This window comes from Pseudocercospora fijiensis (assembly GCF_000340215.1).
Source record: "Pseudocercospora fijiensis CIRAD86 unplaced genomic scaffold MYCFIscaffold_12, whole genome shotgun sequence".
Classification (NCBI taxonomy): domain Eukaryota; kingdom Fungi; phylum Ascomycota; class Dothideomycetes; order Mycosphaerellales; family Mycosphaerellaceae; genus Pseudocercospora; species Pseudocercospora fijiensis.
Genome location: NW_006921543.1, coordinates 288299 through 312123, shown reverse-complemented (window position 1 = coordinate 312123; position 23825 = coordinate 288299). Strand labels below are relative to the sequence as shown.

Genomic DNA, 23825 nt, shown 5'->3' with positions numbered 1-23825 from the left:
ACTGAATGCCTCTCTTGGGCGACGGTAGCAACAATTCAAATGCACTGCCATCGCCATCCAGGGACGAGACCAGGATCCGCGTTGCCCGCATTGGGTCGCGGCAATGTTGTGGTTCAGTCAGGTGATATGCTGGTTAGCTGATACCATTAGCTGACCTGTGCCAAGAGGAAGGACACACAATGGCTATATTAACTGCAGTTTCTATAGTAGGCTCCTGATCCTTCTTCGTATAGTTATATAGTTGTCAATCCGATAATTAGTTGCATCCCTAGTACGATTCACAATAGGTTATAAGCCCGGCGTATACGCTTACCTATCTAGTTCAACTATAAAAGAACTGTTTCCAGAGTCCACTAAACAGAGCTAGCTATCTAGACCTATTAGGTACCTAGTTAAGAGCTCTAGTTCGGACCAAAACCTAGCAAGTGTCCCTTACAAGCCCTACCTAGCACTATACTAAAAGGCAGCTAGGAACGATAGACACTAATTAGACAAAGATAGCAAAGGAGAATTAGGTTCTTAGGAAGGGGATCAACTTCTAAGACTAGAAGCTTATATTCTAGGCGGCCCTTCTAGAAAAGGACCTAGTTAGTATAGTATTCTATAGACTTGACTAGGCTAATAAAATAAAACTACCTCTAAAAAGCATGTTTATAGGGGACTTAGCCGATTAGTAGTATAGAGACATGTTTAGGGACTAGAAGAAGAAAGACATCTAAGCCCTAGGTATACTTATTGCTAGACTCGACCCTGCCCTTAGACTAGACTTCGGTAATACACCTAAGTTAGCTAAGGATATATACGACTATATTGAGGCTCTATACAAGCCTATTATAACCGTAGATATATTTGATACTATCAAACTTATTAGGCACATTAGGATGCCCCTTACTAATCCGAATACCTAGCAGTACTACGAATCTTTTTAGTAGTAGTTTAACAGATTCTAAACATCGATAGAACAATTTACTAGCTTAGTTATAACAACAGAAGCGCCTATAAAGTCATTAGACATTAAGATGCCTAATATGCTTGTTAGGATGCTGTTTATTTAGGGCCTTTCTAGTTACGAATAGCTTAGATCCTAGAAGCATAATAATAAGCCTAAAGCTAAGGACTCCTCCCTTAAAGCAATAATAACGTCCCTAAGGAGAGAAAAGCCTCCTAGACAGTCATCTAGCGGCTTAAAGCTTATTAGAGGGGCTATTAGCAATAATAACGACTAGTGCACTTAGTGCAAGCACAAACACACTAACGCTAAGTGCTACAAGCAATACCCTAATATAGCACTACCTAGTTAGGGAAAGAAAGACAAGAGCAAAGACAAAGACAAAGATAAAGGCAAGAAGGGTAAAGGCAAAGGAAAGGGCAAATCTAGTAGTGCTATCAATAATAATAAAGATAAATTAGACTCCTCCTCTAACTCGGAAGATAAGGGAGACTATCAGCTAGACGGCCTTAGTAGGGGCCTAATTAGGGGAGCTATTGCAAAGCCGGGACTAGCTATAGCAAGCTCTAAGAACCTAATAGCTAACACAAAAGTTTAGGATATAGGTACATTACTACACATTATAGGGAACAAGAGCTAGTTTAGCGATCTTAAGCACCTAACCAAGCCTATACAGTTCTCCTAAGTAGTAGGAAAATTAAGTGTATTACGATTAGGAACTGTTAACATCTTCCTAACCTATAAAGGAAAGAAAACCCTAATTACTCTAATAGACGTCCTCTACTCCCCGAACTCAGATTGCAACCTAATCTTAGCAGAGCGTCTTTAGAAGAAATATAGCATTTACTTAGACAGACCTTTAGGCACTTTAATGCTTAAAGGCAAGCTAATTGGAAAGGTTGAGGAAGTATAAGGAGTACTTGCCCTTAAAGATACTAGAGTCAAAATACTAGGCTTAGCTTCAAAACCAAACTTAGAATTAAGTTAGAAAGGGTAGCTATTAGCCCTAGCTATCGCTAGACTACGAGCGGACACATTAAGATAGCATTAGAGACTTAGCTACGTCGGCAACAAGATCCTAATAGCTACTAAGGAAGCTATTCTAGGCCTAGAAGAAGTTAATATATCTAAACTCGAGTACTATAAGACCTGCAAGCTCTCGAGAGCTTAAAGAGTTATATTAAGAGAATATAGAACCAGACTAGAAAAAGCCCTTAACGAAGTCTATGTTAACCTTATTAGCGTACAACTATTTAATCTGTTTGGAAATAGGTACATTATAATCCTAACTAATGCTAAAACTAGGCTCAGGTAGGGTCTGTTACTTCGAAACAAAGATAAGGTAATAAGTAGTAACAAGCTAACTAACTGGATGACTAGAATCAAGAGGCAATATAACAAAATCCCTAAGATTATCTTTAGTAATAGCGGGGGAGAGTTTACTAACAACGATCTAGTACATTTTGTAGAGGAAGTTAGTATTAGATAGGATGTATCTGTACTATATACACCGGAGCAGAATAGTATTGCAGAGTCGTTAAACAAGACGATTCTACTTAAGGCAAGAGTAATAATGATTGACTCTAGCCTACTAATATACTGCTAGTGCTTTGTAGTAATGCATTCGATTTACCTAACTAATAGACTAGTGAACTTAAGAACTAAGGAAGTTCTACTTAAGGCTTTCGAATTAGACTTGAATATCGGCAGTACAGACATTAACCTATCTAAGACGAGACGATTTAGCTATAAGGCATTCAAATACCTCGAATCCGGAGTTGAACGACTTAACTCCTAGAAATTTGCACTAAGAGCTTTCGTTTACTAGTTTATTAGATTCTAAGAAAATTCGTTAACAAACTATCTACTTTGGAACCCGTACTAGAAGGATGGCGTATAGCAGCATAACATTAGATTCTCTCTATACGTTACCTTCAACGAGGACTTTGTCTATAAAGACAATTTCACTAAGCTTCTAAGTACCCTTTAAGCTTAGGGGGAGTATTTAAGACTAGCTGTCCCTTAGGAGACTATTTAGGTACTTAAAACCTAGTCTGACCTTTCATTTGAGTTAGGAATCCTAGCACTATTCCCTAGTAATAACTAAATACCTTAGCACTCTTTAGAACCTTAGGGGGAGCTATTTAGAGGTAGTATCCCTTAGCCTTAGTAGGCTTATAATTAGGAAGATTAGGAAGACTCCCTTATAGCTTAGGGGGAGCAAGGTACACTTAAGCAAGGAACACTACCTTAGCCAATACCTATAGCTAATAAGCTAATACTCCAAAATCACCAACTAGAACTACTAGCTACCTAGTAGGAAGCTGCTCCTAAGAAAAATTAGCATACTTAAGAAACAGATACTGCTAAACTAGAAGACACCCTAATCACTCCCTTCTAAGTCCCTAAGACTACTAGTAAGAGAAAGAGGGCTCCTAACCCACCTTAGCTAAACCCTCCTTAAGCCGAAGTACGACTTAGGTCTAGCAGAGCCGTAGCTAAGCATAACTATAGTAAGATCACTAAGATTGCTATAGCTGCTACTATAAAAGATGCTTAGAAGCTAGCTAACCTAACAACCCTAGCTAAAGCCCTAAAAAGGCCTAACTAGGATGAATAGAGAAAAGCCGTTACAAAAGAGATAAGGTCTCTTAAAAAGTCTAGTGCAATCGAGTGGATTCTAGCCGAATCCCTACTAAAAGGTAGAACACCTCTAATAGGAAAATGGGTTTTTAAGATCAAATACCTGCTAGACGGCTCTATTAACAAATATAAGGCAAGATAGACAGCTAGAGGCTTTATATAGAAGCAAGGTCTTAACTATGTTAATACCTATACTCCTATACTAAGAGCAGCTACTGCTAGACTTGTCCTTAGGCTTTTAGTAAACAAAAACTAGAAGCGAAGATAGGTTAATATCGAGACTGCTTTCTTGAATCCCCCTCTAGATAAAGAGATTTTCATTAGACCCCTAGAAGGCGCGTACCTGTTTAAGAAGCACCCTCTAAAGTGGATTATCCGTATTAGAAAAGGATTGTATAGCCTTAAGCAGGCTGCTAATCTCTAGCACTATAATGCTTTAGACACTCTTCGTCAACTTAGCCTAAGTAGGATAAAGAGTAACTGTTGCCTATAGCAAGGTAATAGTATTCTTGTCCTCCTTTATATAGATAACTTCCAAATCTTTAGAACCTCTAAGGTAAAGATCGATACTCTAATTGAAGGTCTTCGTAAGAAGTATACAATTAAGATTGTTACGTCTAACCTATTCCTAGGCCTTTATCTAAAGGAAGATAAGGAGGGAAACCTTACTATCTCCTAGACATACTATGCTAAAGAGAAGCTTTAGAAGCATAGCTTAGACTAGTATAAGCTAATAAAGTATCCACTTAAGAAGCTTTACGAGCCTCTTACAACCCCCTATAACCGTTAGGACTACTAGCTGTTTAACACCATAATTGGTGAAATGCAGTTTCTAGCTAACTAGACTAGACTAGACATTAGCTACGCCGTCAACCACCTTGCTAGGTTCCTTTAGAATCCCGGACCTAAGCATATTATAGCTGCTAAACATCTCTAGAGGTATATTGCTAGCACAGTTAATAAAGGACTTGTCTTTAGAAAGAAGAAAACTTTAGAATTTCAGGCATACTCTAATGCAGACTTTACTAGTAACCCTTTATTATTAAGATTAACATTAGGCGCCCTTATGCTTCTTAACAACACTCCAATTATATAGAGATTACAGCTCTAGAAGGAAGTCGTGCTCTCTAGTACTAAAGCGGAGTATATTGCTCTAATAGAAGTATATAGAGAAATCTACTAGCTCCGAAATTTGATAACTAAGCTTCAACTACTTACTAGGGAAGAAGTTAATAGGATTTATGTCTAGGTAGATAACCAGTTAGCCATTTCCCTTATTAAGGACTATACAAATTCTAAGAGGTCGAGGCATGTTTCCCTTAGGAACTACTACTATAGAGAACAGTATACCTAGGGAAAGATTAGTATCGAATTCGTTACTACTAACAAATAGCTAGCGGACTGTTTTACTAAGCCTAAATCTCTAAACAAAATTCTCTGATAATATAGCGTCTCTAGGACAAACTCCTAAGTTACTCCTTTAGAAAGAAAAATCTTATTTGTAGGATTAGAAAACAAGCTTTATACACTCATTGAATTTCATTCTAATTTCTAGAAACAGCCTAGCTGCACTATACAGTCTAAGCTGCAAAATTTCTTTTATAACAATATTGAGACTAAGTAGGAAGAAATACCTTAGCCCTTAAGAGTTAGAAACTCTCTAATGCTACAAGGCTTTTACTAATCTAGACTACCTAGCCTATTTCAAAATCGAAAATATATATTATAGCTCTGTGTCTACTAGAAAAAACCGAATCTCCCTAATCAGCTACCTATCTTAGCATTACTGTCTTCGTAATTAGAGAAACCCCTCTAAGGACTACTAGAATTACGCGTCGAGCTAGGACTAGTAGACAACCTAGAACCTAGACTACGACTACGTCCCTAAGTAGCAGCCTAGGCATAAGCATTTGCCTGCTATAGCAGCAAATTTGCTACTACCTAGGCGCCCTAAGGAGTACTCTAATCGATGCTAGACGGGACTAGCACGTATAGACGACGCTAATTAGTGCCTGCTCTACTCCCCGGATTGCGAGGCGGTAGAGGCGCTATAGGCGTCTAACGATTCGTATTAGAGCGTAGCCGAGAGACGTAACCTAATAAAAGAATTAGTGTTTTTGCTTCAAAAAAATGCATAAGACTAGATTTAACTTACTAGAGAACTCGTATTGACTATAATAATTTAGGCTAGTACAGTTAGTACAAGCGCCCTTTAGGAAAGCGATATCCTAACCGTTAATTCGATAACTTAGAGTTATACACTCTAAGTACGGACCCTTTAACTGCTTGCAAGGACCGCACTAGCTGTTACTAGTATATACGCGTCTAGTAGCAGCCGTATGCACAAGCGCGGTAGGCAAGTAGTTAACATTCGATTTTAAGCCTAAATTGAATGCCTTAGCCGCCTTACGTAGACGCGGAGGTACACTTAGAAACAGCCGAGCATTATCCTAGCTCGTAATGAAATGCCTAACATTAACGTTGCGCAGCTAAGGCGGAGTCTGCTCCGGACCAATATTAGTTAAGTACTAGATAATTCTCTAGAGAATCGCGATAGTTAACTAAACTTCCTTAAGGACTACGCCTAGTTAGCAAATTGTTAGAAAAGGGGAAACTTTAACAGTAACACTTACTAGTCTCTACAAGCTAGAGCTTATTATAACGCGAAGGGTGCCGATTCTTGTTTAGATTATTACTACCGCCCCCGCTACTACTACTATCTATACTACTCGCTATACTCCCTAAGCTAGGGTAAAGAATTATCGCTATAATAAAGTCTCGGCTAGCTATTAGACTTGAAAAGTTTTGGTAAGAATTTAAATTCTAGTAGAGGCTGCTAGTGCTTAGGGGATTGCTAAAGAGTAGATTGTAAAAGTTTAAGTTGTCTAGTTAAGTTTAAGTGTCCTTTATAGGCGCCTACTAACCCTACAATCACGACTAAGGATATCACTCTAAAGCAAACTAATTAGCAAACATTGTAATATAAGCACGTGCGAGTAGTACAGCATATAAAGCTGTATATAAAGCTGTATATAAAGCAGATATAGTCTAATATCTAAAGGCAGTTAGAAGATGAAGTGAAGCTTTGAGCCTAGATTTGAAGTGTCTAATCTGAACAGTACATTATCTCTACCTAAGGGGGAGTGTTATAGTTTAGTTAGGTGATATACTAGTCAGCTAATACCATTAGCTAACCTGTCCCAAGAGGAAGGACACACAATGGCTATATTAACTGCAGTTTCTATAGCAGGCTCCTAATCCTTCTTCGTACAGTTACATAGTTGTCAATCCGATGATTAGTTGCATCCCTAGCACGATTCACAACAGGCAACCGGCGGGTCTCCGGAATTCATGCGAATGGTTGCCGAGCAGTTCGGGTTCGGGCAGGAGAAAGAGAGGCAGATGACCGCCGGCCGAACGACTTGCCAAAGACCACATCAAGCTGCCGAGAAATCGGCATGGCGCATGCTGTGGCATCTGGTCCCTGCCAGCTGAAGTTGCCACGCCGTGAGCCGCCTGGGGACGTGAGAGACGGCGGCCATGGCATCCAGCAGCGTTAATCGACTGACTGCGCCTTCGAGCATAGCCATTGAACCCGAAAGGACATCTAGTCCCGCATCAAACCCCAAGATGAGCGGCAAAAGAGCGATCGTTTTCGGCGCCAGTGTGAGTCTAGCCCAAGCAATATTTGCACGCAGTCATCGTCTCAGCATTGGGAAGATCAAAGATTGATCATCGAATAAATACGTGGCCCGGCACTGATCCGTGAGGTATAGGGTGTCACTGGTTGGTCTTTCATCAATGAGATTCTGCACGACTATCCGCAGGCTGCGGTCTGGGAGGGCGTTGTGGCCATGACAAATCGGCCGCTGGAGCAAGAAGACTCGCTCTGGCCCGCAGACCCACGATTGCAGATTGTGTCAGGTGTAAACTTGCTTGACTCCCAGGAGACGGTCGAGGCGAAGCTCAAGGACTATGTCCAGCATGTGGAGGAAATCACGCACGTGTTCTACCTTGCATACAAAGCATCTCCGGATCTGCAACAAGAATACGAAGACGCCGTGAACATGTTCAAACGTGCTATCATCGCCATGGATCGCCTCAGTCCAGCACTCGAGTTCTGTGTGCTACAGACAGGAGCCAAGATGTACGGATGTCACCTGCTCGAGAATCATCCTACAGATTATATTCATACTCCTCTTCGAGAGGACATGCCAAGACTGAGACCGCCGTACGGCGATATGTTGTTCTACCATGCTCAGCTGGATTGGATCGCTGAGTACGCCAGAGACAAGAAGTGGAACTGGATCGATACCCGCCCGGACATCATCATTGGCTTTGTTCCGAATCAGAACGCGTACAGTCTGGCGCAGTCCCTTGGCATCTTCCTGTCACTCTACGCTCATGTCGAAGGCCACGGTGCTATCCTTCCCTTCCCTGGCACAGCAAAATCTTGGAATGCTAAGTCTAATGACAGCTCTTCAGACATGATCGCAAGGCAGACATTACACCTGTCGTTGACTCTACCACTGAGCGCCAAAGGAGAAGGCTTCAATGTAGCAGATTCCAAAGACTACTCAACATGGAGTGTGAAGTGGCCACAGCTATGCGCCTACTTCGGCTTGGAGGGAACGGCTCCCTCTGCTGACACTCCCAGCCGGCTTGAGGTCCGCCAGTATATCAACGACCACCTCGACGAGTGGAAAGTTCTAGAGAAGCGATACGGTCTGAAGAGCGGCGTTGCTGACTCCGACCTCACGTTCAAAGGCTTTGAATACTTCCTTCTGACACAATTTGACTTCGATCGACAGTATGACATGACAAAGATGTACAGCAGCCCAGAGGAAAACCCCTTCACGGAGCAAAGAGACACGAAGGAGGCATGGTACGGCGTTTTTGATCGCATGCGAGCAGGACATTTGATCCCAATTGATGCACGGAAAGACTCGAAGGCATAATTGAAAGGCTAGGTTCTATAGTCTTGTCAGGCGGCCAGCGCCTAGTCTCGCCCCGCCATCAACTGAGATGTATTCACCATTGACATAGTTCGATGCTTTTGAGCACAGAAAAAGCATCACACCAGCAATGTCGTTTGGCTCACCAAGCCTTTTCCGCGGATTCTCCCGCGATAGCTCTTCTTCGCCGCCCAGAATCTCTATGAGCCCGGAAGCCAGCTTGGATGGGAAGAATCCGGGAGCTACTGTGTTGACCGTGATGTTGCGAGGACCAAGCTCAACAGCCAAATTCCTTCCCAGGTGATGGGCCGCGGCTTTTGACGCCGAGTACATGATTGTGCCATGTTCCCCAACGTGACTGACATGCGTTCCTGCAACAGACGACATGATCACAATTCGAGAAGGATCATCGGGTTTACCAGCTGCGGAAAGCATTGGCGCGAATAGCCGTGCCAGGTTGAAAACTCCTCTGACGTTCAGGTCCAAGATCTTTTGGCTGCTCCAGTCCGGTGTCGGCTCGAAAGGGCCTCCCCAAGTAGCTCCAGCGTTGGCCACAAGAATATCAAGCTTGGACTCATGCTTCTGCACTTCGCTCACGAGACGCCTGATGTCTTCTTCTTGTGCTACGTTCGCGGCTATACCAATCGCCCTACCCGGGAGGGACTTCTGCTTGGCCAGAGCATTGAGACGATCGACTGCTTGATCTATTCCTTGTGCGCCGCCAGCTTTCCGAGCGCTGATGAACAGTGTTTTGGCGCCAGCGAGAAGAAACGCCGTTGCTGTATGTAAGCCCAGACCGCGAGAGCCTAATGAGAAGACGAATTAGACGGACATGGGACTCAGAAGATGCTGGAGATGATACCGACCGCCTGTAATGAGGGCTACTTTGCCGTCGAGCGAGAAAAAGCCGTCGATATTCACTTCAGACATGGTGTTCTTTGGATGTCCAGCTCTCCATGCGATTGCTTTGGGCTGACGTCAAGATGTGTGTGTGAGTTACATGTAGCTCCTTCGAGTAGCAGTCGGATACGATACTCAGCACTCAGCCGCGCCGCCTCGATAGTTCTAGTTCTACCCTTGCCTCACGTTTCCCGTCTCTGCCGTCGCTTATCCCATTCGGGATTCTGCCGCTCCCGAGCGCTTGCATGCCGTCGGTGAACGTGCAGCGTCTCGAGTGCTAGGCCCATCACCACTCCCGACATGCAAGGCGCGCCCGCCACCGCACGCTGTGAGCCTCCGCGCTATCGAGCATGCCCGAGGTAGACTTGCTTGCCTACTACTGTGCCATGGCTCCCACATGGTGCCAGCATGGCTCTTTGGGACAGCGAGGCACCTTTGTATCTTGCTTGCTAGGTGGGGGCAGCACATCCAATACTGATTCTCTTGCATGAAGCGCTGAGGGAGACGCTGTTGAGCATTCCAGATCGATCGTCACCATGGTCGTGCATACCAGTCCGCTGCCAGATCTCGACATTCCCAGGGTATGCACCGACTGCGCAACTGGAAGCAAGCCTGACTGACAGTGCGGTGATAAGGTCAATCTCCTGAGCTATCTGTATCCCTCGGACGAGCAGCCTTCGGACGAGCCAGTATGGATCGATGCGGCCGAGCCCAAGAAGGCACTGAGCCCACGACAAATGCTCACATGGGTAAAACGAATCATGATTGGCCTGGACAGGCTGGGTCTTAAGAGGGGGGACGTCTGCCTCATACACACGCCGAATAACGTCTTTGTGCCTGCAGCATATCTGGGAATTGTGGGAGGTGCCAGGTGCTTCAGCGCGATCAATCCAATATACACGGTTGAAGAGATTGTCTATCAGATGAAGCTCACTGGTGCAAAGTGCATTCTAGCTCACCCATCAGTGGTTGAGCGCGACCTTGAAGCAGCTAAGAAAGCCGGCACGAATCCCAAGATCTTCCAATTCTCAGACGATGAAGCACCTTTGAAAGAAATCAAAGCTGCCAAAGATTGGCGGCATATGCTCGGCTCTGAGCAGGAGGCACAGTCGTATCACTGGCCGGAACTTTCACCCGACGAGTCTGTGAACACAATCGCTACGATCAATTTCTCTTCGGGCACTACGGGCCTGCCTAAAGGTGTCATGATTGGCCACCACGCTCTCATCGCGAATGTCGAGCAGACAGCAGCAGTTCGATGGCCGCATCTGGATATGAAGAAGGGAGAGAAGGTCAAGGGCGAAAGGTGGCTTGGCTTCCTCCCATTGTATCATGCATACGGTCAACTCTACGCGTGCGTGATGGCTGTGAAGTTCCACGTCCCGATCAGAATAATGCGGCAGTTTGTGTACGAAGATTTCTGTAGCGCGATCCAGAGGTACAAGATCTCGCATCTTCAAGTAGCACCACCTATTCTGGTCATGATGGCGAAACGACCGGAGACCAAGAACTACGATTTGAGCTCAATACAGGGCATCCTATGTGGTGGGGCACCACTAGGGAAAGAGCTTCAAAATGACATCGCACGAAGGTTCAATTGTGAAGTGAAGCAAGGATGGGGAATGACTGAAGTGACTTGTGGCTCAATCTTGCAATTCGAATCAAGAGACGATGGCACCGTCGGCAAGCTCATTCCAAACAACAAGCTGAAGCTAGTGGACGACAATGATCAAGAGGTCGGTTTTGATACTCCGGGTGAGATGCTGATAAAAGCGCCAAATGTCATGCTAGGCTACTGGCGGAATGAGAAAGCTACCAGTGAAGCGCTCAGTCCAGAGGGCTGGCTCAGAACTGGTGATATTGCGGTAATCAACAGAGAAGGCTACATATGGATTGTCGATCGGAAGAAGGAGTTGATCAAAGTCAACGCTCTGCAAGTAGCGCCCGCAGAGTTGGAAGACAAGTTACTGGAGAATCCCGATCTTGCGGATGCCGCGGTTGTTGGAATTGCAATCAACGACGAGGAGTGGCCGAGGGCATATGTCGTGCTTTCTGAAGACGGAAAGAAGAAGGGCGTGAAAGAGAAGGACGTACAGAATTGGTTCAAACCCCGGGTGGCGAAGCACAAGGCGTTGGTTGGCGGAGTCCAATTCGTTGATGAAATCGTAAGCCTCTTGATCTGGTCACTGGTCACAGTAATCATGCTAACTCATGCATAGCCCAAACTCCCGAGCGGCAAGATCGTGCGCAAATTAATGAAAGAGTGGGCGAAACGAGATGCACCCGAAGTCGAGAAAAGCTTCAATCGATCGAAGCTATAGAGAGAGAAGTCAAATCTTCAACATAACATCAAGCCAACACACACCGAACGTCCAAAGCTGTAGCGACAGTCCCAGATCTTCGACATGACATCAAGCCAACACACACCGAAGTGAGCGAACGTGCGCTCAGAGTTTGATATTCTGCTTTGATCCTTCCCAAGATGGCACATCTTAATAACGTATTCAACCAAGTGAGGTCTGTCAGATGCTTGTCGGCCATCATAGATCAAATTCTGAAGAGCTACGGTGTGTACTGACTCGGATTCCACCACATTTCAGTACCCTTTCTATGATTGCTTCTTGCAGCATCTGTTTCTATCGCATCCCTTTTTGCATGTTGAACACATGTGTGGGTCGCAGCTACGCTTGACAAGGCTGTCGGCGTCCACTCCATCGACCGTGTCGAGCGCGACGGCTGCGGTAAGAAGGAGAGGGATGCCAGAATGGCGAAGAAGATCTTGTAGAATTGCATTTTCGTGGCGCTAGTAACGAGTGGATGTTTCTGTGATTGTCGATCAGGTTCACTGATACCTTCTTAGTTGTGCTTCCAAAGGATAAGAACACGAGGCGATTTGTGCGCCGTCATATACAGTTGCGATAGATTCAGGTTTACTAACAGTCTCCTGAGAATGCAGCACTATCAAAGTACGTATAAGCAGCAATGGGTATGGAGTGTTAGTCTCCTCTACTGTTGGTCTCCTCTGAATCTTTTTAGGTCCATGTAACGACCGGTTTAGGAAGTTCTGCCTCTATACCCGCAAATTAGCAATGAATCGGGCCGGTAGATGCGACAATGCCCTTGCCGTGCATACGGTGCATTGCGGCACTCGCACACACAAGGAAAACTATACCCGTTGGAGATCACGTGCTCAGCTAAGGCGGCATACAGACGAGACACTACATATGGGGCCCCGCGCGAACTGGTTGCAGATACGGTCTTCGTGGCGATATCTGCAGCGCCTATGGGGTACATAGTGGTTGCAAGTGGCCGAGAGCCGATCCACAGCCAAGGCAATGTCGCAGTCGTTGCGTTGCGTCAGATGTGCTGCGAATCTATAGCTTAGAAAAGGCAATGAGATTGCACTGAATACGCCTCATTGCATGGAGGCATGAGGAGTAAGTCATGTACAGCATCTCGACAGCAGCACCATTGCTGGCGCTTCTCGTGGTAAGTGACAGACGGTTGAAATCCTTGGACCTTGGCTGATCTTCAAAGGCTGTATCCAGTATCGTCTGGAAGATCGTTTACAACCTCTACTTCCATCCCTTAGCCAAGTTTCCGGGACCAAGGCTCAATGCCGCCAGCTCCCTTCCAGGCATCTTTGCTCTTCTCAAAGGTCGTTTGCCGCTCGAAAACAAGAAGCTTCATGAGAAATATGGCAGCGTCGTTCGAGTGTCTCCCAATGAGCTGTGCTTTAACTCGGTGCAGGCATGGGAAGACATTTATGGACATCGACCCGGTCATACAAATATGCACAAGGATCCAATCCACGTCGGATCTGTCGAAGCCGTGCAAGGTGTCAGCACGTTGACAATGTCGGATGACGAGAATCATGCTCGGCAAAGGAGAGCACTCGCACATTCGTTCTCGCAAAAGGCGCTGCTCGAGCAGGAGTACATTGTCAAACGATACGTCGATCAGCTGATAGTGAACATGAAGCGAATGGCCGACGATGACGAGGCATTCAATCTGGTCAATTGGTTGAACTTCACGACGTTTGATATCATCGGGTAAGTCAGACAACATTTCTGTCGAACGCTCTTGGTCTTCTCTGATCATGTGTAGCGACTTGGCCTTCGGAGAACCATTCGGATGCCTGGACCTAGGCAGATTCCATGAGTGGGTGGCATTGATCTATGAGACAGTCAAGGCAGGTGCCATCGAGCAGGCAACAAGACGATTCGCTGCAGCAGGGTCATTGACCCAACGAATTCTATTCAACATGATCCCAGCTCGTGTTCGTGGTTACCGTTCGGAGCATCTCAGGAGAAGCCGCGCCAAGTGCTTGCAACGACTGGAGAATGGCAACAGTCAGCACAAAGACTTCATCTGGTACATCTTGAAGCAACGAGAGAAGCACGATTTGAAGCAGGACGAGATCATTGTCAACAGCGCGTTATTTATTGTCGCTGGCTCCGAGACTACCGCTAACCTCCTCTCTGGCCTCTTTGCAAGACTGATCTGGAACCCTGACAAGTATCAGAAGTTGGTCGATGAGATCCGATCAAGCTTTAAATCTGAAGATGAGATCGTGTATGAAAAGCTCAGTAAGCTGGCATACCTCAACGCTTGCATCGAAGAAGGCCTCCGGATACACCCACCTGTACCGACTGGTCTGCTTCGAACAGTTCCGAAAGAAGGCGATACGATCGATGGTCAATGGATACCTGGGGGCACATCAGTTGCTGTTAGCTCGTGGGCTGCAAGCCACAATCCAGTCAACTTTCGAGACTGTGACTCTTTCATCCCAGAACGATGGCTGGACAAGGCGTACGATACCGATTACAAGAAAGCTGCTCAGCCTTTCTCGCTTGGTCCCAGAGGTTGCATTGGTAGGCATCTGAGTTACATGGAGATGAGACTCATACTCGGTCGTTTGCTCTGGAACTTTGATGTTGTCAGCACTGATGGGGCTTGGCAATGGAATCCCGAGGGCGAAATGAAGAACATGAGAGCTTTCATGACGTGGGAGAAAGTAAGCATCATCCAATACTATATGCAGAATTCGGTACTGACAAGACGTAGCCTGACCTGAACGCGAAAGTGAAGTTAGTGCAAAGGTGATATCTTGGAGTTACCATCGAGAAGATCGCTGTGCTGTCGTGGTGCTGGAATTCCTGGGAAGTCTGGAACATCGTTGCTCTCCTTATGATTAGGTCTATGCATTAGTTCTTGCCGTCTCTAGTAATACAGCCATCGTTTTCGTTCGTCTCTGTGTGCTCATTGCTCATCGTATACTCTCGTCTTTCCACCTCACGATATTGCAACCTCGCTAAACCCAGACGCAAGTCCAATTTGCGAACTTGCTCGGGAAAGCAGAGGTAAACCTTTTGTCGTTTAGCCGAGGCAGCAGTGTCATCTAAGTACCGTTTTCCTGCGGTACTGTTCGCCCGATATCCTTCTGTCGCGATTTATCGTGACGCTCCGAAGTAGGGCTCTGGATAGAGCTTTGGTCGCTTTCCTGCTACCAGCAGCGGCATCAGAGGCTCAACGAGATCATAGGATCTTGCGTGATCGAAGTAGTCGCGGTCACCCTGACAGATTGTTAGCAATTGACACGATAAGGTATATCGTTGTGCAAAGCATACAAGTTGTGGGATGTAATTGCCTGAAGAGCGTCGATGAAACCACTTGAAGAACTTCTTCTCCTTATGTCCTCTGTGAGCTTGCCTTGGAACAGCGTTACTGTCTCGTCTCTTCTCGACTGCTTGCATTGTGCTGGACGTGCTGGTTTGGATAATGACTGCTTTGCTCGACGGTTTTGGGACTTTGCTGAAGTCAACTGGATAGAGGTAAAATCGATGATTATGTCGCTTCTTCTAAACGTGATGGTTAGAGTGAAAGGAGATGGCGAGCTCGTACCCCAAAGCGATACGTGCCTCTACCACAGCGTGCACATCACGCCGTAGCCATGAGCTCTGCAATGCATTGCCGTTCGTACCGCGCCCAGCCGCAAAGCGTAGCGTCAGGAATTAGCATAGCTTCCCTCAATGGGCCGATTCGCCAGGTGCAAAGTGGAGAGGACTGCCCACGCGTCTCGTACAAGCTCGAGATCGAGAACTTCACAGAGGCTAGGCTTCGCTTGTGTGACCACGACGATGAATGCAGGACACGCGATACCTTTCGGGAGCAAGTGCAGCAAAATCGGCGTGAAAAGTCGGACGACTAGGGTGATTTCAACGCCGAAGTCTGCCGATTTCCACAATAAATCGCCGGGATGGCGAGGCTCGAACAGTCTGCCCCGTCGCCATACACTACGCGTGATCTTTGTTGTGTTTTGACCACTGACGAAAGTGCTATTTTCTGATGCTACAGCTTCGACTTGCTACTCAGCTTGCTCTTAGCCTCATTCACCTTTGCCAGCGCCATTTTTGCAAAAGGTACGCGCTCATTGCCGTACGACTGTGCCTCTGCTGAACTCGCTTGTCTCAGTGCATACCTCGCTGCAATGCCCTGGAAAATGATCGAGTCTCGGAAGAGTGCGAAAGCAGTCGCCCAAGCCAAGTCTTGCTGAGACACATCGAAACCAACGTCCTGCTCATACCACTTAACGCACTCTGCGTGTGTAGGCAGACCTGGCCAGTCTTTTGCTGTGCTATCCGATCTCGAAGGGTCTAGGAAAGCCTGGTCGGCATGTTTGCGCGGCCAAGAAGGAGTCGCGTTCGAAATTGTCCAGGGTGAAAGTAAGTTGGTGAGATCTCCCAATGGATGCCCGATTGTTACCATTTCCCAGTCTAATATGCCGATTACTTTGGGCTCGGTTTTGTGAAAGACAAGGTTGTCAATTTTGAAGTCACCGTGAAACAACACTCCTCGGTCGAAGGGCTGATTCTGCTCATTGCTGAAGAACTCGACGAACTCGTCAAACGCGGGCAGTTGGCCAACAGCTTCGCCTGTATCCTGATCTTTCGCATCTGCTTGGGACTGTGATAATGCTTTGAATGTTCTGATCTGCCTCTTGTAGAAGCCATTCGGCTTGCCAAAGTTCTCTAGACCAATTTCTTTGTGGTTTATTCGATGCAGCTTGGCCATTGTTCGCACAGCATCTCTCCAGATCTCGTTCCTGTGCTCAGCGCTCACATCAGGTATTGCCGGGTTCTTGATAAACCGCCCGTCAAGGAACTCCATAATGTAGAATGGAGTGCCTACGATGCTGTCGTCGTCGGAGAAAGCAAATGTTTGGGGGACAGGCACGTCTGTATTTTGCAGCGCATGTAGGACGGTATATTCTCGATCGACTCGATGCGCCGTCTTCGACAAGATCTTCCCCGGAGGCTTCTTACGGAGGACATATCGGCCGCCATCTGAGGCTGTGAGGAGGTAAGTCGGATTGCTCTGCCCAAATCCGAACTGTTCATGGTCAGCGCTGGTCTCCAGTACAGCTATCCCCAAACACCGACCTGCTTCAGATCTAGAGGGGTCTTGATCTCAGGCACGTTCTTCTCTAGATAGCGCTCCAGTGACGCTTGGTCAATGGGCTGCCTGACTGGCCCAGCCATTCCAGCTCGTTTGATACTGCCAGACGAGAATCGGTGCTGGATAGTGGAAGGAGAGTTGTTCCGTATGAGAGATGCACGCTACATTCAAAGTTTGTGTTTCGACTTACTACGCTCCAATTCTACGAGGCCTGTCTTGCCGACAATCGTGTCGTGTATTGTCACCAGCAGGAGTCGAATATGGGGGACGACCTCGGCAAACCAGAAACTCAAGCTTGGGCCAGCTGAGTGAACCGAATTCGAGACTCGAGAGGACAATGTTCCTTGCCGATCTCCGGAGATCTTTTCGCGTTTGACATCAAGTCCACATTGCACAGCATGAAGATATACGCCCAAAGCTTGACTGCATGTGCCCTGCAAGTCTGCGGCTATGTCGCGCCTGAAGACGCGACTGTCGGGCTAGGTATCCGTAAGCAGCGGTTGCACATACATTCATTCACTCAGCATCGCAATGTGTACTTTCTGTGATCGTTTGCAGGAACCTTCGAACAGCATGGGCAATCACGCTCTCATCTTTGGTGCTACTGGTATTCAAGGCTGGGCAGTCACCAAAGAACTTCTCAATGGCTATCCATCACCATCAGCTTTCGATCGCGTCACGGCCGTGACAAATCGGCCCGTTACAGGAGAAATGCTTTGGCCCGAAAGTGACAAACTGCAAGTGGTCAGTGGCATTGACTTGCTTGGGGACGATGTCGTACAAGAAATGGAAGACCGAGTACCGGACATCACTGGAGTCACACATGTCTTCTTCTTCGCCTACATCTACAAAGAGAATCCCGATGACGAGATCTCGATCAATGTAGAATTGCTCAAGAAGGCAGTCTCTGCTGTCGAAAAGCTGTCTGCAAAGCTCAAATTTGTACTGCTTCCTACCGGGACCAAGGCCTATGGCGTGCATCTCCTCGACCAGTTCCCCTTTGCCGACGAGCTACCACTCTCAGAAGACCTGCCCCGGATTCCGGAACCCTTCGCGAGCCAGAACTTCTATTACAACCAGACAGATTGGTTGGAAGCCGCGAGCAAAGGGAAAGCGTGGACTTGGTGCGAGATACGACCAGATGTCGTCGTCGGATTCGTGCCGAACAATAACGTATACTGCCTAGCACAGACACTGGCCACTTACTTGACATGCTATCGAGAGATCGAAGGCGATGGCGCCGAATGTGCTTTCCCGGGTACTGATCTGAGCTGGAAGGCTTTGTCAAATGATTCTGACCAAGACACCATTGCCCGGTTCAGCATCCATGCGGCTCTGCGCCCAGAAATTTGTGGACAAGGTCAAGCATTCAACGTTGCGTCGAGTGGTACACCTTCCTCGTGGTCAGAGAAATGGCCTATCATATGCGAGTTCTTTGGGCTCAGAGGAACACCACCACCAGCTCACGGAAGTGGACCACAGCCTGGACAATATCTGAGCGAGCATCTTGAACAGTGGCAAGCATTGGAGCGCAAACATGGTTTGAGCACTGGCAGGGTTGGCAATGATCGGAGTTTGGCAACATTCCAGTACTTCATCATGACGCTTTTCAACTTCGATAGAAATCTGGATCTAGGACGACAGAACAAAGCGTGGGGCCAAGCTGCGGAAGAGAAAGATAGCAAGCAAGTGTGGTGGACTGCTTTTCAAAGATTCAGAGATGCCAAGATAATTCCTTGATGTTAAGCTCGAAAATGTAGGTAGCTAGCTCAGCGGCAGTGGCGAGAGCACAGAGCATTCTACCACGAACTTGATACCAGACGCAGTCTTCTGAAAGTACTCCTCTCGCACTGCATCAAGATGCGCTGACGGCCACGCAAAGAAGAAATGAGGGAGTTTCTCATACTCGTCGTAACGATTGGGCACACTGGGACTCAAATCAATTTTCGCACCTGTGGTCAAGACTGAGACTCTTACCTGTTTCTATCGAGTAGTGTCTTCAGCGCTCGGGCATCGTCCCGCAGAGTGTCTGTCTCGGCGGCACAAAGGTAGACGCATGGCAGGTCCTTTAAACGCTGGTTCCAAACAGGGAATATGTACGGATCGGTCTTCGGCGCGTTGTGAAGTCCAAGAAATGTCTGCATTGCTGCTTTGGTGTCGATAGTGTGTTCAGAGTGCTCGTCGTAGCTTCTATAACGGTGTTTGAACTCGTCTGGGAGGGCATCAGGATGAATCGTGAATGGCTGACAGGCCACCACCCCTTGAAGTTGGTCCGCCTTCTTGTCGTCGATGAGCCTGAGTCCAGTGGCCACTGCCAGAGTAGCTCCCGCCGATACTCCCATGAGAAGCACATTTCCAGGCTGTGACCCGAGCCGTTCAGCATTGGTGATGCACCAGTTCGCGGCCTCCACGCAGTCATTGAAGCCCGCTGGAAAGGGATGCTGTGGCGCCAGCCGATACTCCACGGAGACGAATATTAAGCCAGTGTCTTTCGCATGGCGGCTGACGAGACCGTCATCCTCATCAACACTTCCAAGGACGCAGCCTCCTCCATGAAAGTAGCACACAATTGGCTGGCCTGCTCTGACATTGGGAGGCGAGTAGATCTTCAAACGTACCCCAGATTCAGAACTTTCTTCGCTGGTCGATACATGAGGATCCGCAGGCGGGAATGTGTATTTCTCAACCATAGCCAGTCCCATATCTGCGTTCTGCTTCAAAATGTCCTCCAAAGTTGGGCCAAGTAAGAGTGGGCGGAAGCCAAGCTCTCGTTCGAAAGCCAGCCATTCAGGGCGGAAGATCTCAGAGTCCTGCACGGTTGAAGCTCTTGAAAACACTAGGTCCTCCGATGTCTGCATGTTGATACTGCTGGCGCAAACAAAAGGACGCGGGTTCGTAGCGAACTTGCCTGACTTGTCGTCTTCTAACATCCATAGCTGCACATTAACGCGAGTCCGTGTGGCCTCTCGGTCCTGTAGCGAGACATGACTGTACAGCGCACCGTTCAGATGGCTATGTTACACGATTTTGTCGGTCCGAAGATCAGGTGAAGTCGTGGGTGAGGAGAAGGACGGTCCGCCAGCGGCTGTTCTTTTCCCGCGAGACCCCAGCCATCAGCTCGCTCCATGCCATGGGGAAGCCTTCTCTCCCTCGGGTGACACGCGGTATTCGATACGTCGATGATGCACGAGTGGCTCCCAGGAGCATGTATCATAAACGTTCTGTAGACGAGAGAAGGTAGGACGCTCCTTTCTGACCAAAATGACCACCAGCACATTCGATCACCCGGCGCTCGAACGCATCCCGGTCTGGGTGCAGGAGAAGTTGTCGCCCAACGCCGTCGATGTCATCAAACGCGTCCACGATTGGGTCGAGACCGAATGTGTTCCTGCCGAGCCGATTTTCAAGGCACAATTGAAGCAGAATGGGAACTGGAAGACACCAGCCATCGTTACCGAGCTGCGGCGGAAGGCGAAAAAGGAGGGATTGTTCAATCTTTTCCTGCCAAAGAGCTTCGGAAGTCTGAGTCCAGGCTTGAGCAATCTGGAATATAGCATTTGCGCTCAGATCATGGGAAGATGCTATTGGGCCGCGCAGACGATGAACTGCCACGCTCCAGACACTGGAAACATGGAGCTGTTGGCCAAGTACTGCAACGAAGAGCAGAAGAAAAAATGGCTCCTTCCGTTGCTCAATGGCGAGACGTTCTCGGCCTATAGCATGACAGAGCCGGATGTTGCATCCTCAGATGCCACCCAAATTTCTTGCCGCATCGAGAAAGACGCGAAGGATCCAGACTGGCTCATCATCAATGGTCGCAAGCTGTACGGCAATTGCAAATGGAATGATGAGCTCGGCTTCTACATTCTCATGGCATGCAGCGATCCCGATAACAAGGATCCATGGAAGCGTCATTCTATGGTGATCGTGCCGAAGGACACTCCAGGCTTCAGCATGGTCCGGAATTTGTCCATCATGGGATACGATCACGCGCCAGAAGGGCATGGTGAGTCTGAAGTGCCGAGACATAAGACATAGCTCTGACTGGACCACCAGGTGAATATCTCTACCACAATGCTCGAGTACCAGCCGAGAACATCATCCTAGGCGAAGGACGTGCCTTCGAGATAGCTCAAGGGCGCCTGGGTCCCGGTCGCATCCATCACTGCATGCGTCTCATCGGCCAGACTGAACGGGCCTACGAGCTTGCCCTTCTCCGAGCCACGGATCCGAAGAAGAAGCCCAGAGGCAAGCTCATCGGCGATTTCGACTCCAACATTGAACGCTTGGCTTCCATGCGCATGCAACTCGATTCTCTCCGCCTCATCGTAATGAACGCAGCCCACACCATGGACATAGCCGGCAACAAAGCAGGACGATACGCAATCGCACAATCGAAAGTCATGATACCTGCTGCAGCTGCGGCGATAATTGATGAGTGCATGCAGATGTATGGTGGCCAGGGATTGACCCAGCACACTCCGCTGCCCGAGATGTGGACGTACGCAAGGTTTGTAAGAATCGCAGACGGTCCTGACGCCGCGCACACACACCAGGTGGGCAGAGACCAATTGAAGACCGCGGGGAAGTTCAGGAGTAGGCATAAGGGATATGAGAGAAGATACAAGGAGCTGTGTGAAAAGTGGCAGGTCGAACAAGAGACTTTTGGGAATCCAGCTACACCTGGGCTCATGAGGTCCGACGACTAGATAGCACCATTTGCTGTTAGAAAATCGAAATCCGCGCCATATTGCGCTTGGTTCACCGAGGCCTCGTACAATCCACGATAACCTCTCTGCTTCTTTCGATGCCGTGCGTTGTCCTTTGCACCCACTCCCGCCTCAGCCACCACGCTGTTTTGCTCATCTTCAGCTTTCCTCCGGGCCAGCTCGTCCGAGGAGATGTCCACATCCAACGACCTCTTTTCCAGACTCATTTTGATGATATCTCCCGATCTGACAAGTCTGAATGGAGAACCAGGAATTGCCGTCTCGGGGGAGATGTGCAGCACGATTGTGCCTCCTGCAGTACCAGACATCCTTCCGTCGGAGAGTCGTAACATGTCTGCAGTGTTCGTTCCTCTAAGCTTGCGAGGTATAGGTATAAGCCCAGCTTCGGGCATGCCAGGGTTTCCTATAGGACCGATGTTCTTCAGCACAAGCACAGAGTCGGGCGTGACATCTAGGTCATCACGATCGATTCGTCTGCTCAGATCTTCTGTATTCTCAAACACGACCTGGGACGGAGTGTTAGCATTTGGCTCATTGGGAATCTGTGTGTAGTGGCGCGCTTCATCGGCCGGGTCGCCTCAGCAGCTATTGAGGCCACAGAAGCGCGGCATACGACATGCTGTAGACTAGAGCATAAGGGTTGACATTGCTTTCTTCGTTCACTTACCGCAGGACCTGAATATTCGAGAAGTCGACGATCTTTTGAGGCGCTGGCTTTGATGACTGCACCACCTGGAGCGAGATTGCCGTAAAGAACCGCAAGCGCAGAAGAAGGGTAGAGCGGATCAGATAAAGGTCGAACGATCTGTGATGAGAACTTTAATGTCTTGAAAGGTTTCGATGCGAGTTCTTCCCCAAGGGTCTTCCCAGATAGTGTCATCGCATTGAGGTGCAGAAGTGGTTTCAACTCGTGAAGGAGTGCTAGCATGCCGCCGGCTTGGTGGAAGTCGTTCATGTAGTTGTCGCCGCTGGGTTTGAGATCGATCAACAAGGGAACCTTCCGCCCAATCTCGTCGAAGGTCTTCAACGTCACTGCTTCAGTCCCTGCCAGTGCCGGGTGTCGATTCACGATGGCCATGAGGTGTACTACAGCGTTAGTAGAGCCCCCAATAGCTTGAAGGATAGTGATTGCGTTGTAGAAAGACTCCTTAGTCAAGAAGCTCTGTGGTCGGTAGAACGATTTATCGGAGTGCCTAGCTGCAAGAGCTGCCGCTGCGCCTGTTTGCTCTGCTACTCGCAGTCTGGCGGATGATACGGCCGGCGCAGAGGCACCATCAAAAGGCATCAAGCCCAGAGCTACCAGAACACAAGCCATTGTGCTTGCTGTGCCCATAACTCCACAAGTGCCAATCTATCATTATTGAATCAGCATGTATTCCAGTATGTACTTAAGCAACACAATCTAGTGCTGCCAGAAGTGCTTCTGCAAACATTACATAGTCTATACAAGCCACCTCTCTGCACGGCTTGCAGACTTTGGGCATTTTGGATCATCTCAATCATAGTCGGCATATTAGAAGACGCCTTCATTGTGCGCTTACCGTAGGTGCCAGTTCGGCGTTGATCTCCGCAATATCCTCCATGTCCAAGGTTCCAGCACGATAGGCTGCCCAATTGTTTCGACAGTCTGTGCAGGCTCCAATCCGAGTTCCTCTGAACGATCCTGGCATCATTGGGCCGACGATCAATGGAAAGATGGGTTTGTTGGCTGAGATGCCACCCATTAGCTGAGCCGGGGTGGTCTTGTCGCAGCCGCCAATGGCTACGCAGACGTCAATCGGCTGGGCTTTGATCATTTCCTCGGTATCCATAGACATCAGGTTGCGAAGGAACATGCTTGTGGGCGATGCAAAAGACTCGTGCAAGCTGATAGTGGGAAACTCGATTGCTAAAGCTCCTTGGAGCTGAATTCCTCGCTTCACAGCTTCGATGAGCTGTGGCATATTGGCATGGCAAGGGTTGAAGCCGGACCCAGTGTTGATAATACCAACGATTGGTCTTGAAAGCGCATCTTCGCCATAGCCGGCAGCTTTGATGAATACCTTGCGCAGGAATAAGGAGAAATGGGTATCGCCATAGGCTGTAAGTCCTTGTCGAAGTCCTGAAGAGGTGTTGATTGGGTTGTCGAGGTCATAGTCCTGAAGTTCGTTCTGAGCATCGCCGTTCGTCGTGTTGTCAGACATATTGTTA

General features: G+C 47.9%; 10 protein-coding genes across 10 annotated transcripts; 5 read left to right on the top strand and 5 right to left on the bottom strand.

Annotated features, from left to right (window-relative positions):
- Nucleotides 1-7222: 7222 nt before the first annotated feature.
- MYCFIDRAFT_42194 (uncharacterized protein) lies at nt 7223-8550 on the top strand (the record flags this gene model as incomplete). The annotated part of the gene is made up of 3 exons (XM_007933778.1): nt 7223-7258; nt 7369-8181; nt 8221-8550. 3 exons carry the CDS (start codon nt 7223-7225, stop codon nt 8548-8550), a joined length of 1179 nt encoding a protein of 392 aa, XP_007931969.1.
- Nucleotides 8551-8565: 15 nt separating this feature from the next.
- MYCFIDRAFT_42301 (uncharacterized protein) lies at nt 8566-9477 on the bottom strand (the record flags this gene model as incomplete). Its single annotated transcript, XM_007933784.1, has 2 exons — nt 8566-9353; nt 9414-9477. 2 exons carry the CDS (start codon nt 9475-9477, stop codon nt 8566-8568), a joined length of 852 nt encoding a protein of 283 aa, XP_007931975.1.
- A 506-nt stretch (nt 9478-9983) lies between these two features.
- MYCFIDRAFT_42475 (uncharacterized protein) lies at nt 9984-11768 on the top strand (the record flags this gene model as incomplete). Its single annotated transcript, XM_007933798.1, has 3 exons — nt 9984-10028; nt 10083-11612; nt 11667-11768. 3 exons carry the CDS (start codon nt 9984-9986, stop codon nt 11766-11768), a joined length of 1677 nt encoding a protein of 558 aa, XP_007931989.1.
- Nucleotides 11769-12891: 1123 nt separating this feature from the next.
- Nucleotides 12892-14524, top strand: MYCFIDRAFT_191444 (uncharacterized protein; the record flags this gene model as incomplete). Its single annotated transcript, XM_007933859.1, has 3 exons — nt 12892-12936; nt 13009-13499; nt 13555-14524. The coding sequence occupies 3 exons, from the start codon at nt 12892-12894 to the stop codon at nt 14522-14524; spliced, it is 1506 nt and encodes a 501-aa protein (XP_007932050.1).
- A 104-nt stretch (nt 14525-14628) lies between these two features.
- MYCFIDRAFT_212676 (uncharacterized protein) lies at nt 14629-15304 on the bottom strand. The gene is made up of 2 exons (XM_007933858.1): nt 15078-15304; nt 14629-15023 (listed from the first exon to the last, which is right to left on the bottom strand). The coding sequence occupies exons 1-2, from the start codon at nt 15201-15203 to the stop codon at nt 14901-14903; spliced, it is 249 nt and encodes an 82-aa protein (XP_007932049.1). The 5' UTR covers nt 15204-15304; the 3' UTR covers nt 14629-14900.
- A 494-nt stretch (nt 15305-15798) lies between these two features.
- Nucleotides 15799-16988, bottom strand: MYCFIDRAFT_83216 (uncharacterized protein; the record flags this gene model as incomplete). Its single annotated transcript, XM_007933857.1, has 2 exons — nt 15799-16839; nt 16890-16988. 2 exons carry the CDS (start codon nt 16986-16988, stop codon nt 15799-15801), a joined length of 1140 nt encoding a protein of 379 aa, XP_007932048.1.
- A 490-nt stretch (nt 16989-17478) lies between these two features.
- Nucleotides 17479-18645, top strand: MYCFIDRAFT_83215 (uncharacterized protein; the record flags this gene model as incomplete). Its single annotated transcript, XM_007933856.1, has 1 exon — nt 17479-18645. The coding sequence occupies one exon, from the start codon at nt 17479-17481 to the stop codon at nt 18643-18645; it is 1167 nt and encodes a 388-aa protein (XP_007932047.1).
- A 24-nt stretch (nt 18646-18669) lies between these two features.
- Nucleotides 18670-19763, bottom strand: MYCFIDRAFT_42424 (uncharacterized protein; the record flags this gene model as incomplete). The annotated part of the gene is made up of 2 exons (XM_007933795.1): nt 18670-18832; nt 18883-19763. The coding sequence occupies 2 exons, from the start codon at nt 19761-19763 to the stop codon at nt 18670-18672; spliced, it is 1044 nt and encodes a 347-aa protein (XP_007931986.1).
- Nucleotides 19764-20166: 403 nt separating this feature from the next.
- On the top strand, nt 20167-21614 carry MYCFIDRAFT_83213 (uncharacterized protein; the record flags this gene model as incomplete). Its single annotated transcript, XM_007933855.1, has 2 exons — nt 20167-20911; nt 20962-21614. The coding sequence occupies 2 exons, from the start codon at nt 20167-20169 to the stop codon at nt 21612-21614; spliced, it is 1398 nt and encodes a 465-aa protein (XP_007932046.1).
- On the bottom strand, nt 21611-23818 carry MYCFIDRAFT_42370 (uncharacterized protein; the record flags this gene model as incomplete). The annotated part of the gene is made up of 3 exons (XM_007933791.1): nt 21611-22141; nt 22303-22986; nt 23177-23818. The coding sequence occupies 3 exons, from the start codon at nt 23816-23818 to the stop codon at nt 21611-21613; spliced, it is 1857 nt and encodes a 618-aa protein (XP_007931982.1).
- Nucleotides 23819-23825: the final 7 nt, after the last annotated feature.

Coding starts and splice junctions, on each gene's coding strand:
- MYCFIDRAFT_212676 (XM_007933858.1), bottom strand. CDS start 15,203: ATGCAAGCAGTCGAGAAGAGACGAGACAGTAACGCTGTTCCAAGGCAA. Junction 15,024..15,077: donor GCAATTACATCCCACAACTT/GTATGCTTTGCA, acceptor ACAATCTGTCAG/GGTGACCGCGACTACTTCGA.